Source organism: Crocuta crocuta, unplaced genomic scaffold (assembly GCF_008692635.1).
Source record: "Crocuta crocuta isolate KB4526 unplaced genomic scaffold, BGI_CrCroc_1.0 scaffold84, whole genome shotgun sequence".
Classification (NCBI taxonomy): domain Eukaryota; kingdom Metazoa; phylum Chordata; class Mammalia; order Carnivora; family Hyaenidae; genus Crocuta; species Crocuta crocuta.
The window spans coordinates 1,545,021-1,558,355 of NW_027530213.1; the positions used below are offsets into that span (position 1 = coordinate 1,545,021).

The 13,335-nt window shown below is 44.2% G+C and overlaps 1 protein-coding gene across 1 annotated transcript; it reads left to right on the forward strand.

Annotated features, from left to right (window-relative positions):
* Positions 1-4,512: 4,512 nt before the first annotated feature.
* Positions 4,513-13,095, forward strand: HMGN1 (high mobility group nucleosome binding domain 1). The gene is made up of 8 exons (XM_077765487.1): positions 4,513-4,532; positions 5,631-5,705; positions 6,261-6,460; positions 6,738-6,877; positions 6,963-6,992; positions 7,076-7,126; positions 10,527-10,655; positions 12,242-13,095. Exons 1-8 carry the CDS (start codon positions 4,513-4,515, stop codon positions 12,287-12,289), a joined length of 693 nt encoding a protein of 230 aa, XP_077621613.1. The 3' UTR covers positions 12,290-13,095.
* Positions 13,096-13,335: the final 240 nt, after the last annotated feature.

Consider the following 13,335-nt stretch of genomic DNA (forward strand, 5'->3'; position numbering starts at 1 on the left):
TCTATGGCATTTTGTTAAAGCAGCCAGAACAGGGGTGCCTGGGTGGCTCAGTTGGTTAAGCGTCCGACTTTGGCTCANAAAGAAATAAAAAAATAAGGCAGCCAGAACAGACTAAGATGCTTCCTTTCCATTTTTAGAAAGGCCAAGTTTCACTTGTGAGCAGAAAAGAATAACGACCAATTTATAGCTGGCTTACTGTTCTGTCTAAAATAACAACCACAAGAGCCCAAATGTTCACATATTGATAAATGAATGAAGAAGATGTGGTATATATATATATATATATATATATATATATATACACACACACACACACACACAATGGAATATTATTCAGCAATCAAAAAGAATGAAATTTTGCCATTCGCAACAAGATGGATGGAACTAGAATGTATTATGCTAAAGAAAATACATCGGAGAAAGATAAATATCATATGATTTCACTCATCTATGGAATTTGAGAAACACAACAGATGAACATAGGGGAAGGGAAGTAAAAATAAGATAAAAACAGAGAGGGAGGCAAACCATAAGGCATTCTTAAATATAGAGAACAAACTGAGGGTTGCCGGACTGGGAGAAGTTGAATGGAAGAATGGGCTAAATGGGCGATAGGCATTAAGGAGGGCACTTGTTGGGATAATCCCTGGGTGTTTTACGTACACGAAGAATCACTGACTTCTACTCCTTAAACCATTATTACACTATATGCTAACTAACTTGGATTTAAGTAAAATTTAAAACTAAACAGATAAATAGATAACAACAACAACAAAAGAGTAAGAAAGGGCATGTGCCCAGGTACCATAAAAATGAATGAAATGAAATGAATAAAATAAAATAAGTAAAATAAAATAACAATCAGTACGATGGACTGCCAAACAGGAAAACTTGTAATAACAATAATTCCGATTATCTAAGAACAATTGATTAGTCATGAATCCATCAAGTTTGCAAACAGGCTAGAAACACAACCTTCTGGTGACTTCTACAACTACCTGTCATCTTAGGGTCCTCTCTGTTCTGGCCTTTCTGGGCAATTCATCAGCACGGTGGTCATCAAAAGCTCTATAGGGGCCCTTAGATTTTTGCTCTTCTTTGCAACCCTTGCATCTCACCCTTCCGCCGCAGATTGGATTCCAATAGGGTGGTGAACAGCAGGCATTCAGTGTTCCCACCATCATCTCCCTCACCTTCTCTTGCTCACAGGCTTGTCTCATTCCTACCCCAGTTTATGGGTCTTCACTCCCTGGACACACTGGCCCAGAGACTGGGCTTCCAGAGACACACTACAATCCAGCATGACACAGCGGGCGGCAGAGCTGTTTGAGCTCCGCCCCTCCCCTCTACTTTCTACTTCAGTCTAGTTTCTGCCTTACCTCTCACTGAAACTCCTCCATCAGGACAATCGGTGACATCCTAATGGTCAAGGTAGTGGGCACTTTACAATCCCCACATGACCCCTCCACACCCCTGCACACCTCTTCTTTCATCCCTACCTGGGCAATGGCCCCCGTCCATACAGCCTAGTGGACCCACCTGACTCTCAGCCCATTGCCCTCTTTGTCATTCCTGACAGAACCCTGATTTTGTTCAGGTATCCACTCCCTGCACTCCTGGCCCAACCCCCAATTCCAGGACGGGTCTGATTTGATCTAGAGGTGTCCCATTCCCCTTGCCTGTGACCCAATTCTGGCCAACAAGTAAAGGCAATCGAGTAAGGAATTCTAGGGGGTTGGGGAAGGAGGCTTCTTTTTCTAGATGTCATAAATCTGGATGTGACGCGTGGATTTCCACTGTCAACTGAAAATGAAGCCAATTCGGAAAGAGGCACAACAAATAGGAGAAAAGAACCTGGGACTGTGATAACACATTAAGCGGCTGAATCCACCAGTCCAGAACATTCTACAGTGGAAGATCTTCCATTTCCTTATTGCTTATGCTAATTTGGGTTTCTATTACGCATAGCCAAAAGTCTCTCTCCTCTCCTTTGCACCCAGTTTAGTGAAGAACCCTGTCAGTTCCCCCCACCAAAATATATCCCAAATCCTTCCTTCCACCGATCTTCCCCACAGCCAACATTCGTTGGCTCGACTCCTTTATGATATCTCATCTGCTAGGCCTTCTTGCAACAGCAGCCTGACTTGACATCATACCTCTCAGTCCGACCGCACCTCTACTTGGAGTCCAGACCAATGACATCAATTCGCCACTACAGCCCGTCATCGCATCCTCACTGCCTTGCACTTCCTGGCCACTGCCTTTTTCTCTAACCATGTTTCCCTTCTTCAAATACCCCAAGGTCGATCTTTGTCCAGATCTACTAGCGGCCTCCTCTGTCCAGAAGCCTTCTCCTTCAGAGCCGCCAAAGGCCCAGGACATCTTACCCTTCACTTGCCCCCTGAGAGGCCCCTGGCTGACTGTCCTGTCTACAGGAGCCCCATTGGGCAAACCTCTACCAGGTTCTATATTGTGACACTTTTTCTTCCTTCAAGGCACCATCACTATGTGAAAGCATCTTGCTTACTTATGGACTGTACTTCCTCTGGAATGAAAGCCTCGTGAGGACAGACACTTGGCTCTTGTGTTTGCTGCTATCTCCCTAGGACGCCTGACAAGTAGGTAACCTGCTCCCTGTTACTGATTTCACCCACTCCGTTCCTCGGAACCCTGCCTATCACCAGCAGTACTGCCTTAGATTAGCCTCACGATTCCCCTCTCTAGAACTCCTCAATCGCCTCTGCAGCATCCTCCAGGAGGCATCAATGCATGATTTTCTGAAGTGGGGCACATGGACGCCAGGGGGAAGTAGTGGAGAGGACACTTGTATACAAAGATCTTGAGGGTTTCAAGGAATGTTTTAAAATTTTGTGTTTTCATATGATTATCCGACATTCTGGATCATTCAGCATAGGTTCCCACTTTTTTTTTTTTTTGAGAGAAAGGGGGCACAAGTGAGCAAGGGGCAGAGAGAGGTGGAGGGCTCACCAGGGGTTCATGTTTTACTCAAAGTGGGGCTCATGTTCACCCGAAAAGGGGCTCGAGCGCACCTGATGTGGGACTTGAACTCACCAACCGTGAGATCATGACCCGAGCTGAAGTGAGATGACCGATTCCCACTTTTGATCCAGCGCTGCCCAGTTTCAGTGCCTGTGTTGGGTGTGTGTTTAGGTTTAGCAACAAGTGGGACCAGCTTTCCAGACATGGTTATACACTGCAGCATCCTTTGAAGGATCGAAAGACTGGGCACTATTTGAACGTCAGGTCAGCAGAGAATTGGTTTGAAAATGTTTGGTACATCCATACAGTACTATATGATTCAGTAATGAAAAGAAGGAAGACACTCATAAGTGCTAAATGGAAACAGACTGCATTAAGTGAAAAACGCAAGGTGCCAAACAGAGTGGAAAAGCAAGGTGTGGGGGACAGAAAGAATAGAATTCATCTGCCTGTATATGCACAAAATATTTCTAGAAGGATACACAAGCAGCAGCAGCATTGGTTTCTCCCTGGGAGAACTAGGTACCTAGCGGCACAAGCGCAGAACAGGGGCTTCTCTGGAAATAAATTTGAGCCCTTTGTGTGTTGAACCACATAAATATTTCTTTCAAAAATAAATGGACATACAAAAAGTGGTGTCTGGGGCACCTGGGTGGCTCAGTCGGTTAAGTGTCCGACTTTGGCTCAGGTCACGATTTCACAGTTCGTGAGTTTGAGCCCCGCATTGGGCTCTGTGCTGGCAGCTCAGAGCCTGCTTTTGATTCTGTGTCTCCCTCTCTCTCTGCCCCTGCCCTGCTCATGCTCTCTCACTCTCTCTCAAAAATAAACAAACATTAAAAAAAAAAAAGTGGTGTCTTACTCATAGGCATCATGGACAGAAACACCGTCAGAGGCTAGGCAGGAAATACGGGTGTGAAAAATCAGCAGGGTTGGGACCCTAGCAAACCGGACACAGTGCCTCTTTACAAGTTACAAGGTCAAGTGCATCCCATGGAATGCACACACAAACGAGGCCAGGGGAAGGTGGAGAGCTGAATCTGTACATGAAAGCATCTGATTTTGACATGTTCCTTTAAAAAAATCTTTAAAACTTTTGTTGATATGTATGCAGAAATATATATACTAAGGGCACAGCTCAATTAATATTCACAAAGTCAACAGGACATCCAGATCAAGAAATCAACATCCAGACCAAAAAACAGAACATGACCAGTGTCTCTCTTCCAGTCAGTGGCTCCTCACTCCACCCTTACTTGGAAACTAGCTTCCTGACTCCTAATGGACTAGATTCACTTCCCTGCCCTCTGGACGTTGTGTAACTGGAATCACACTGTATGCATTCTTTGGGATCTGCATGTCTCTTTTGACATTGTGTCTGTGAGATTCCCCGACGTTGTTGTGTGTGGTTGCAGGTAACTCTTGGTCTTTGCTGTAGTCTTCCATCCATTCCTCCACTCTCCTGCTGATGGCCATTTCGGTTGCTACCAGCTGGGCCTATGAATATCGTACGTCATGTCTTCTGGTGAACGGATGTAAGCAATTTTGTTGGGTGGATTTCTAGAAGTGGAATTACTGAGGCACGGAGTGCTTGCTTACCTTTAAGAGATACTGCCAAATGGTGTTCCTATTGAATTCTTGTTCCTTCACGTTCTTATCTGGGCCAATTAAACAACAAAACAACAACAACCTGGTCCGAAGAAAACATCTGTAGGCCACCAGTTTGTCACCTCTGGCCTAGTGCATCTTTAATTCTCATGGGAGAAAGTTCATGAGATCTCAGCCCACCATTCCCTTCCAAAGACCTTGCAGTGTCTCCTTGGATAATGGCCAAACTCATTCTGGCCTCAAATGCTTTTTGCAGTTTGCCTTTTTTTTTTTTTTTGCCTCTTTTCTCTAATTGTCCCTGCCTTCTCCATGTGTCCATCACTGCCACTTAGGAGGCCTGGAGGACCATCCCATTCTAGTAAGTCTGCATATCCTGGACTGTGCTGGTCCCCTGCCTGGGGCTTCCCCTTTCCCCTGCTAGAACGATCTGGGTGCCTTGCTCTCCTTTAAACTATACCCAGAGTCCTTACCCTCCATGTCCCCTCTACCCAGAGCCTAACATAATGCCTGGCACACTGCAGGTGCTCTGAACGTGTCTGTGCCGCAAACGCAGGTGCTCCCCGATGTTTTTTTGTTTTGTTTTGTTTTTGTAATGCAGATGGGAACTGGGAAATAAAGAGAAAAGGATAAATTTTAATCTCACCTTGCTGCTAGTTGTTCTCCACAGAGGCAATTCTTGGCACTGTTTTCTAGAGAATTCTTCCTGAGCTGCATAACGAACGTATAGCTTTATATCCAACATAGTTATATACTCAATAGACACCGTGTAGAAAAATAATGCAGAGCACAGAGATGGGGAGTTGCAATTTTAAACAGAAAGGTCAGGACAGGCCCTAATTGAGAGGATGTAATCTGCTCCAAGACCCGAATTGGGAAGAGAGCCACACCGGTCTGAGGCCTTGCATTCCAGGCAGAGGGAACGGCAGGGTGGCGAGGCCCTGAGGCAGGGGGTGCCCGGCCTGTTTGAGAAGAAGATGAAACAGAAGGAGCATCTGTGAAATACACTGAACTGGGCCAAATTGCAGGGGACTTTATAAGCCACTCGAGGACTCAGACGTTCTTGAAGGAGAAGGGAAGGCGGTAGTCATTGAAATCAGGAGGTACGTGGTCGGACTAGTGGTTTGCAAAATTCACTTCCTCTATAAAGAGCTGGCTCATTCTTCTTTGTTGTAACTCACTATTGATCACGTGAAGGTGCCATAGTTTAACCAGGCCCCTCAAATGAAGAACATTCGATCTGTTTCCTATCTTTTGGAGGGACACTATTCCAACATTTCTTTCTTTCCAAGAATTCCGGCTGATAATTTTGACTAAAAACTTATAACGTCACTCAATCCGTCCTTCTAAATGTAATTTTTATGGCGCCTGGGTGGCTTAGTCGGTTAAGCGTCCGACTTTCGCTTAGGTCATGATCTCACGGTTCGTGGGTTCAAGCCCCGCGTCGGGCTCTGTGCTGACAGCTCAGAGCCTGGAGCCTGTTTCAGTCTGTGACTCCCTCTCTCTGACCCTCCCCTGCTCACGCTGTCTCTCTCTCTCTCTCTCTCTCTCTCTCTCCTAGAAATAAATAAAATGTGCAGAAAAAAAGGTGCTTAGGTGAGCAACTGGTTAAAAATGGGGGTGGAGGGGCGGGGGGCGTGCTTTCCGCTTCACTTCAGGGAAAGAGGGATTGGCCGGTCCAGGAGTCTGCGAGAGGGAGGGCACGTCCTGGGGACGGTGGAGACCCTGGCCAGTCTACGAAGAGATGATCTAAAGAAAGCGACACAGGAAGAGCTGATCGCAGGGAACCCAGCAGAAGAGGCCGGCCTTCGGCAGCCGCAAGCCCAGGGACGTCGCCAAGGCCCGCGCCTGCGCGATGGCCTGGGGAGCTGAGCCCGCGCGCTGGCGTTCCTTCCCACGACCTCCCCTCCGGCGCCTGCGCACTAGGACCCGCTTTCCGAAGGCCTGTGGAACTGGGGCCCACGGAATACCCTTCTTGCTGACCGAGGAGGGAGAAATTGGCTCGTACTTAAGTCCATCGTCTCTCCCCTCCCAGTCTACGAGACTGACTATAAATGTCCCATCTCAATTCTCCCTAGAAGGGACGGACCCAGTGCCTGAGGCTCTCTAGGCGCCGGGAGAGCCCAGGTAACCAGGGAGGTTGTGGGTGGGGTCACCGGCGATCTCGTGGCGGNGGGCGCGGGGCGCGCGGGCACTTTTGTTTGCGGGCTGCGCCCACTCGGCCGTGTGCTTCCTTCCGCAGGTCAGCTCCGCCGAGGGGGCGGCGAAGGAGGAGGTAAGCGCCCGCGGCGGGGCCGGGGGGGGGGCCCGGGCGCGCCGCCCCGCTCACTCCTTCCCCCTTTTCCTTTTCTTTCCCAAAGCCCAAGAGGCGGTCGGCGAGGTTGTCAGCTGTAAGTACCGCGAGCCCCGTACGCGTGTCTCTCCCGCGGGGTCGTGCCCGGCGGAGACACTCAGTGCTGCCTTTGCCTTTCAGAAACCCGCTCCTGCGAAAGTGGAAGCGAAGCCCAAAAAGGCGGCGGGAAAGGTAGGTTTCAAAGTGAGGGCCCTCGCGGTGTGCTCGGAACGCCGCCGCGCACCTGGACGCGTGACCCCCTGTTAATAAAAAGCCCCCGGCGGCGACTCTGAGGTCATGGGACATTGTTAGTGACCGAGATCTTGACTTTGAAAGCCTCAGCATGGTCGGGTCTTACACTTGCATGAAGAGTGGAAATTGCCTATTTTCTTATTTAAGTTTTGTAATTAATAGCAGCGACCAATTCCGCGTCCCCCCGCCCCCCTCCGGGCCTGGGTAAGCGGCGATGGATCCGGTCCTACCGGTTCCGGGGGGCGTAACGTTCAATGTGCTCAGCATCCAGGGCTCAGGATGAGTGGAAGTGCTCGTAGTTTGGCTCCCGCAGGAGCTCGGTTTTGCGCGCTGCCCGGTGGGTGCGCGCTTGTGCGTGCCCGTGGGCCGGCGGCCTCGGAGCCGGAAGCGCGACCTGGAGAAGGGGGCGCCAGGTTTCTGTGTACGAAGTCCTCAAGCCCAGGTGCGGGGGATCGTGTGCGCAGGGCTCAACGGGGTGTGTTTGGCTGTGGGCTGGAAGGGGTCGGGGGCAGCTGTGTGTACACTACGTCGTTTTCCCCGAGAAACTCTCGAGTTAGTCCTAGACAGCGTTATAGTTTCCGTGGACTAGGTTCACGATCGGGTTGTTCATACTGAAGGTCTTCCGAGTGAAGTTGTTCTTGACTGTGTGGCGTGCTCGAAAATTGAAGTCTGGAGAGCAAAATACATGCAAACTCAGATTCAGGNAGGGTCCTGGGGTGGGGGTCGGGGGGAGTTCGTGGTGTGATTCCTTTCTGCTCACTCAAAACTTAAGTGAGAGTTTGGGGTTAGACCCCTTTTCTGAGAGTATACACGGAAGCTAAACATTGCACAAAGGTTTTGCTTCCATTTTGTTGTTTAAACGTTGTGCAGAACTGAGAAAAATGCTAACTTTTGCAGTAGAAAGTTTTTTTTTTTTAAGTATTTCAGGAAGGTGTATGCATAGTACTTAGTATATTTCACACCAGAAGATAAAGCAGCACATCTTTGTATAAAAAGTTAGAGTAGCCCAAGAACTTCACGTGTATGCAAAAAAAAAAAAAAAGATTTTGTTGCATGATGGTGAAAGGGGCTGTGTACTGTTACTACCCATCTTTGGTTCTTTTGTGTGTTCTAAATCCATTGGTTGGGTAGTATGAATGTTTTCCTCTTGGGTTTTTCTTCCTTTCCTTATCCTGTATTTCGATTTACTCTACACATTTTACTTATTTTTGATGAAGACGTTCATGTTTTTCCCCTCAGTTGGGTTTGGGACATTAGGTGTAATCACCTTTTTTCTCTNATTCTAAATCCATTGATTGGGTAGTATGAATGTTTTCCTCTTGGGTTTTTTTTCCTTTCCTTATCCTGTATTTCGATTTACTCTACACATTTTACTTATTTTTGATGAAGACGTTCATGTTTTTCCCCTCAGTTGGGTTTGGGACATTAGGTGTAATCACCTTTTTTCTCTCAGTGAGAGGCCAACAGGTAAGTCTTCCTTGAGGAACAATTTGTCAGTTCCGTGTTGCCAAAGGAAAACTGCGGTGGAGGGCTTAGTTTTACTTCAGTTTCTATAATACGTTCTGCAGAGCTAATCTGATATAAAGCCTTACCGGAAGGTAAATATTTTGATGTGTCGATTACAGTGTAGGCGTACTTCTGTTTTTATTTATTTTTGAGAGAGAGACAAGAATGTGAGTTGGGGAGGAGCAGAGAGAAAAGGAGACAAGAATCCAGGCTCTGAGCTGTCAGTACAGAGCTCGACATGAGGCTTGAACTCAACAAACTTCGAGATCATGACCTGAGCTGAATGAAGTCAGACATTTAACCAACTGAGGCACCCAGCCACCCCAGCACCCTGTTTGCAAAGTTTGCGTCTGCCACTATGTGCCTACGACTTGACTAAAATCCTCAATTATTTTGAGGGTTGAAACAAACACAAGTTAGGAAAACATGGATTTATTTTGTTTCATCTGTCTTACTATAGGGAATTAAAAGTGGTATTCAGTCCAGGTTATTGTTGTGTATTTTATTTTCACTTCTAAACTTTTTACATTTTTATGTTAGTGCCATAGTGCTTACAAAATTAATGAGAAATCTAAAAACCTCAGATTACAGAAGAATGGTTCTTTAAGTACAGAAGTCATCATGACACTTTACGGTACCCGTATATGAGCACTGCTGTCCTAAGTATGTTTTCATTATAGTTTTTTAGTTTTTAAAAAATCTTTAATTATTTTTCCTTTACATGAATGTTGACACCTAACAAGGGAACTGAGTCTTTAAAGTTTATTTACTTACTTAGAGAGGGCGAGGGAGGCAGAACCTCAAGCAGGCTCTGCACTGTGCATGCAGAGCCCAGTGCAGGCCTCGAACTCATAAACTGCAAGATCATGAGCTGAAGTCAGACACTTAACTAAGACACTCAGGCACTCCTCATAAGTGTATTATTAGTGGCTGCTATGCTATCTTTATATATGGGATGCCATCATTGGTTTAGAATACATTACACTGGTTTTCCCTCCGTCTTAGCATTGAACTTGTTTGATCTAGCTGCATGTCTTTGTGACTGTTTAACTCAAGTATTGGTCAGTACTGCTGGGGTCTTTTATATAACTCCCTGGTGACCTAACTTAATTTAGCTGTTGCTTCATTCTTCGTTTACAGGGAATAGATGTCAAGATTTAAACTTCTTTTTCCCCGTTGATGGAGGGTATCCAAAAACAGTGCTTAATATTGAAAGCGGCTTACATTTTGAACCTTTTTTGTCATCAGACTAATACCTGTGCTTTTCAAATTCTTCAAACATCTAAATGAAAACGATAAACTCAAAATTGATCCTTTTAGCTACTCATTGTATGATGTCAAGGGATTAGCTGTAGCAGGATAGTCAACCTGACCACACAACATGGTGCTGTTTTCAGGTGAATGGTCTTACTGTGAGGGTGCACACCTTGTCAGGACAGTGGATATGTGACAATTTGATTATTATTCAGGCTTAAAAGAACTTTGGGGATGGTTAGGGTTACAGTGGAAAGAGATTTCCCCCTTTGTTTGGTCATGTGGAACTCTAAGAGAATAGTGGCTGGCTATAGTGAAGGCGGAGGAGTGGTGCAGGTCAGCTTCAGGTTTAGGGAACGGAAGTCTAACGCCCGTACTATCACAGCTCTTAGCACGCAATCTTGTCCTGACGAGGGGTACTGGCCTTACAGTGTCTTCTGTAAACGATGTGTCTTTGGATCTCAGGCTGATGTGTGACAGAGGACTGACATTGTAACTGTTGGGGATACTAGCCCTGTAGCAACCGAGAAAATGTCAGTGCCAAGTTTATACTTAAAACATAACTCTTATTGTATCCTAGGATAAATCTTCAGACAAAAAAGTACAAACAAAGGGGAAAAGGGGAGCAAAGGGAAAACAGGCCGAAGTGGCTAACCAGGAAACAAAAGAAGACTTACCTGCAGAAAATGGAGAAACTAAAACCGAGGAGGTCAGAAGTGTTGTGTGTTGTTGATTTGGACTCTGTCTGAACCGTAGATAATCCATTGTATGTTTTTATGTAGAGGATAAGACTGCTTTTATTTCTGTCTTTATTTTTCATAATGCTAACAAAGGTTTGTACAGTAACTTCAAGTGAATAGACAGATGGCTTTTATTAATTAGATGATACTTGAAAATCTATAGGTAGATGGCTTCTTTTTTTAAAGAGGTGAACAAGAAATTTTAACATGCTCAGAATTTCACCAGTAACAAATTCATGTATATTGTACATAGGGTTCATTAATATAATTACTTCCATGAGTTAATTTTTAAGATTTAATTTTACCAGTGGTGTAACACTGATTTTTCTTTCATATATTTTGAAACTTTTGTTTAGACAAATCTTCTAGGCTTTTTTTTTTTTTTTAATTGCCATCTATAGAACTGTTGTCTTGTTTTTATATTTGGGATATTGCTTCAAAATGTCTTGAATCCATTCCTCATTTGGCACATTTTTCCCACTTTCATTCATATAAAGAAGTTTTTTTTTCTTAAAAGTGGCTACTTAGGACCAAATGATAACTTAGATCAAGCAAATAAAAAGACTTGGTGTCATTTATCGTTACCCTGTTAAGCCAGAAGAAGCTGTTTCTTAATTGGGCTACAGGTTTCAGTAAGTAGTTTTTCTGAAGCCAAGCGTTTTGTTTATTGTTATTGGTTAAACATAGAAAGATGAAATAATTTAGGGTATTTTAAAAACATCTATTAGATCAAATCTTAAAACAACAAACCTCTTATTTCTAACTTGTGAAATCTGTACCACAATTTACTTTTAATTCATAGTTCTGACCACACATCAAATACCCGGTGATGTTAAGATGAGATTATTAGTCCAGCTATAAGGAAGGAATTTGGTTCTCCATTACATGTTACCACTACATTTGATTCTTGCTCTTCATGGTGGTTGTCTTCTAGAAGGTTGTATGAATCCTGAACGGTTGTGCATGGAGGAAATACGACGTTAGATTCTTAGCTGCACTCTGACCATATTTCCATCAAACAGTTGATGCATAACCTTATGTGTTTCTGTTGAATACGTGTTGTTGATACATCGGCTTTGACTGCGCCCCTAGAAACAGTGCTGGAACTCCGGCCTGAGTGAAGCTACCCAGCGTACGTATTTTCTCCATAAGGCATGTCCCAGCCTTCTTGCACTTAGCCATAGTGGATAGTATTAAATTTGTCCAATCAACATTAAGAAGCACACAAAAAAAGTAAGATGTATGGCGCAAAACAAACTGCAAAAAAGGCTCCTGTTTAGAACTGAAACAATCACTCCTGCTGGGAAGGCACTGCAAAGAAATTTTTAAGTTCATGGAAGTACTGTGAGTATTGATTTTGCACTTACAAATAAATTGTAGTGAAGAGGCAAATTTACAAATACAGAATCTATGTACAATGAGGGTCACGTGTATTTTCAAGATCTAATAATTATATAGAAGTAAAACAATGTTGTATGCAATTTTGAAGATCTCCGAGATCATTAACAGTGACACAAATCAAATACTTGATCATTGTTTTTTCTTTGGTTTGCAGAGTCTGGCCTCTGAGGAAGCAGGAGAGAAAGAAGCCAAGTCTGATTAATACCACATCCCATGTCTTCTCAGTGGTCCCTGTGTCCCTTCTTGTACAATCCAGAGGAATATTTTTATCAACTATTTTGTAAATGCAAGTTTTTTAGTAGCTCTAGAAACCTTTTTAAGAAGGAGGGAATCCCACCTCATCCCATTTTTTAAGTGTAAATGCTTTTTTTTAAGAGGTGAAATCATTTGCTGGTTGTTTATTTTTTGGTACAACCAGAAAATAGTGGGATATTGAATATGGGAGGCTTTGATCGTCTTGGGTGTCAGCTTAACATTCCATAGATGGGGTAGTTTTTATATCCTGTAATACCAAGCATACTAAATGGCAATTTGGAGTCAGTCGTGCATTTAATATGTCTGGAACATTTTAAATACTTCTATTCCCTTGTTGTTTTTGGTAGAATTGTTTCCTAAAGAAAACCACTCCTTGATCCTGGCTCTCCCTGTCGGAATTTGTGCACTCTGTAACATCTTGGCGTCCTCGTCCACTTTCCTAGTAAACTTGTGAATGTGCTGTGCGAGATTGAACATTGGAGTGTGTAGTGTATATGATACTGAATTGTGAGTTAATGGGAGTTAATTAACAGTGTAACAGCTTATCAGCATTGGAAGATATCGGTACTTGATATGCTGTTAAGGGAAATTTGACTCCAAATTTTAAGCTGGACAGTCACTGGAATAACTTAGAAAAGAACCGCAACTACATGATTTGTTTAGATTTTCAGTATGTCTGGTAAGCATTGTGTGCAAACTGAAATGTCTGTGCCGATCCTCAGAACAACCAATAAAAATTCAGTTATGAAAGAATTTCTTGAAGCATATAAATTAACTTCTGACTTACGTTTTAGTCCCAAGAATTTCCACATTTGTTCTTCCAAAGTTTTCTTAAAATTTGAAAGTGGAATATTTATTTTTTGTAATACATGAACATGTACAATGTTTTTTTTTTTAATGTTTTATTTCTAGGAGAGAGAGAGGGAGTCACAGACTGAAACAGGCTCCAGGCTCTGAGCTGGCAGTCAGCACAGAGCCTGACGCGGGGCTCGA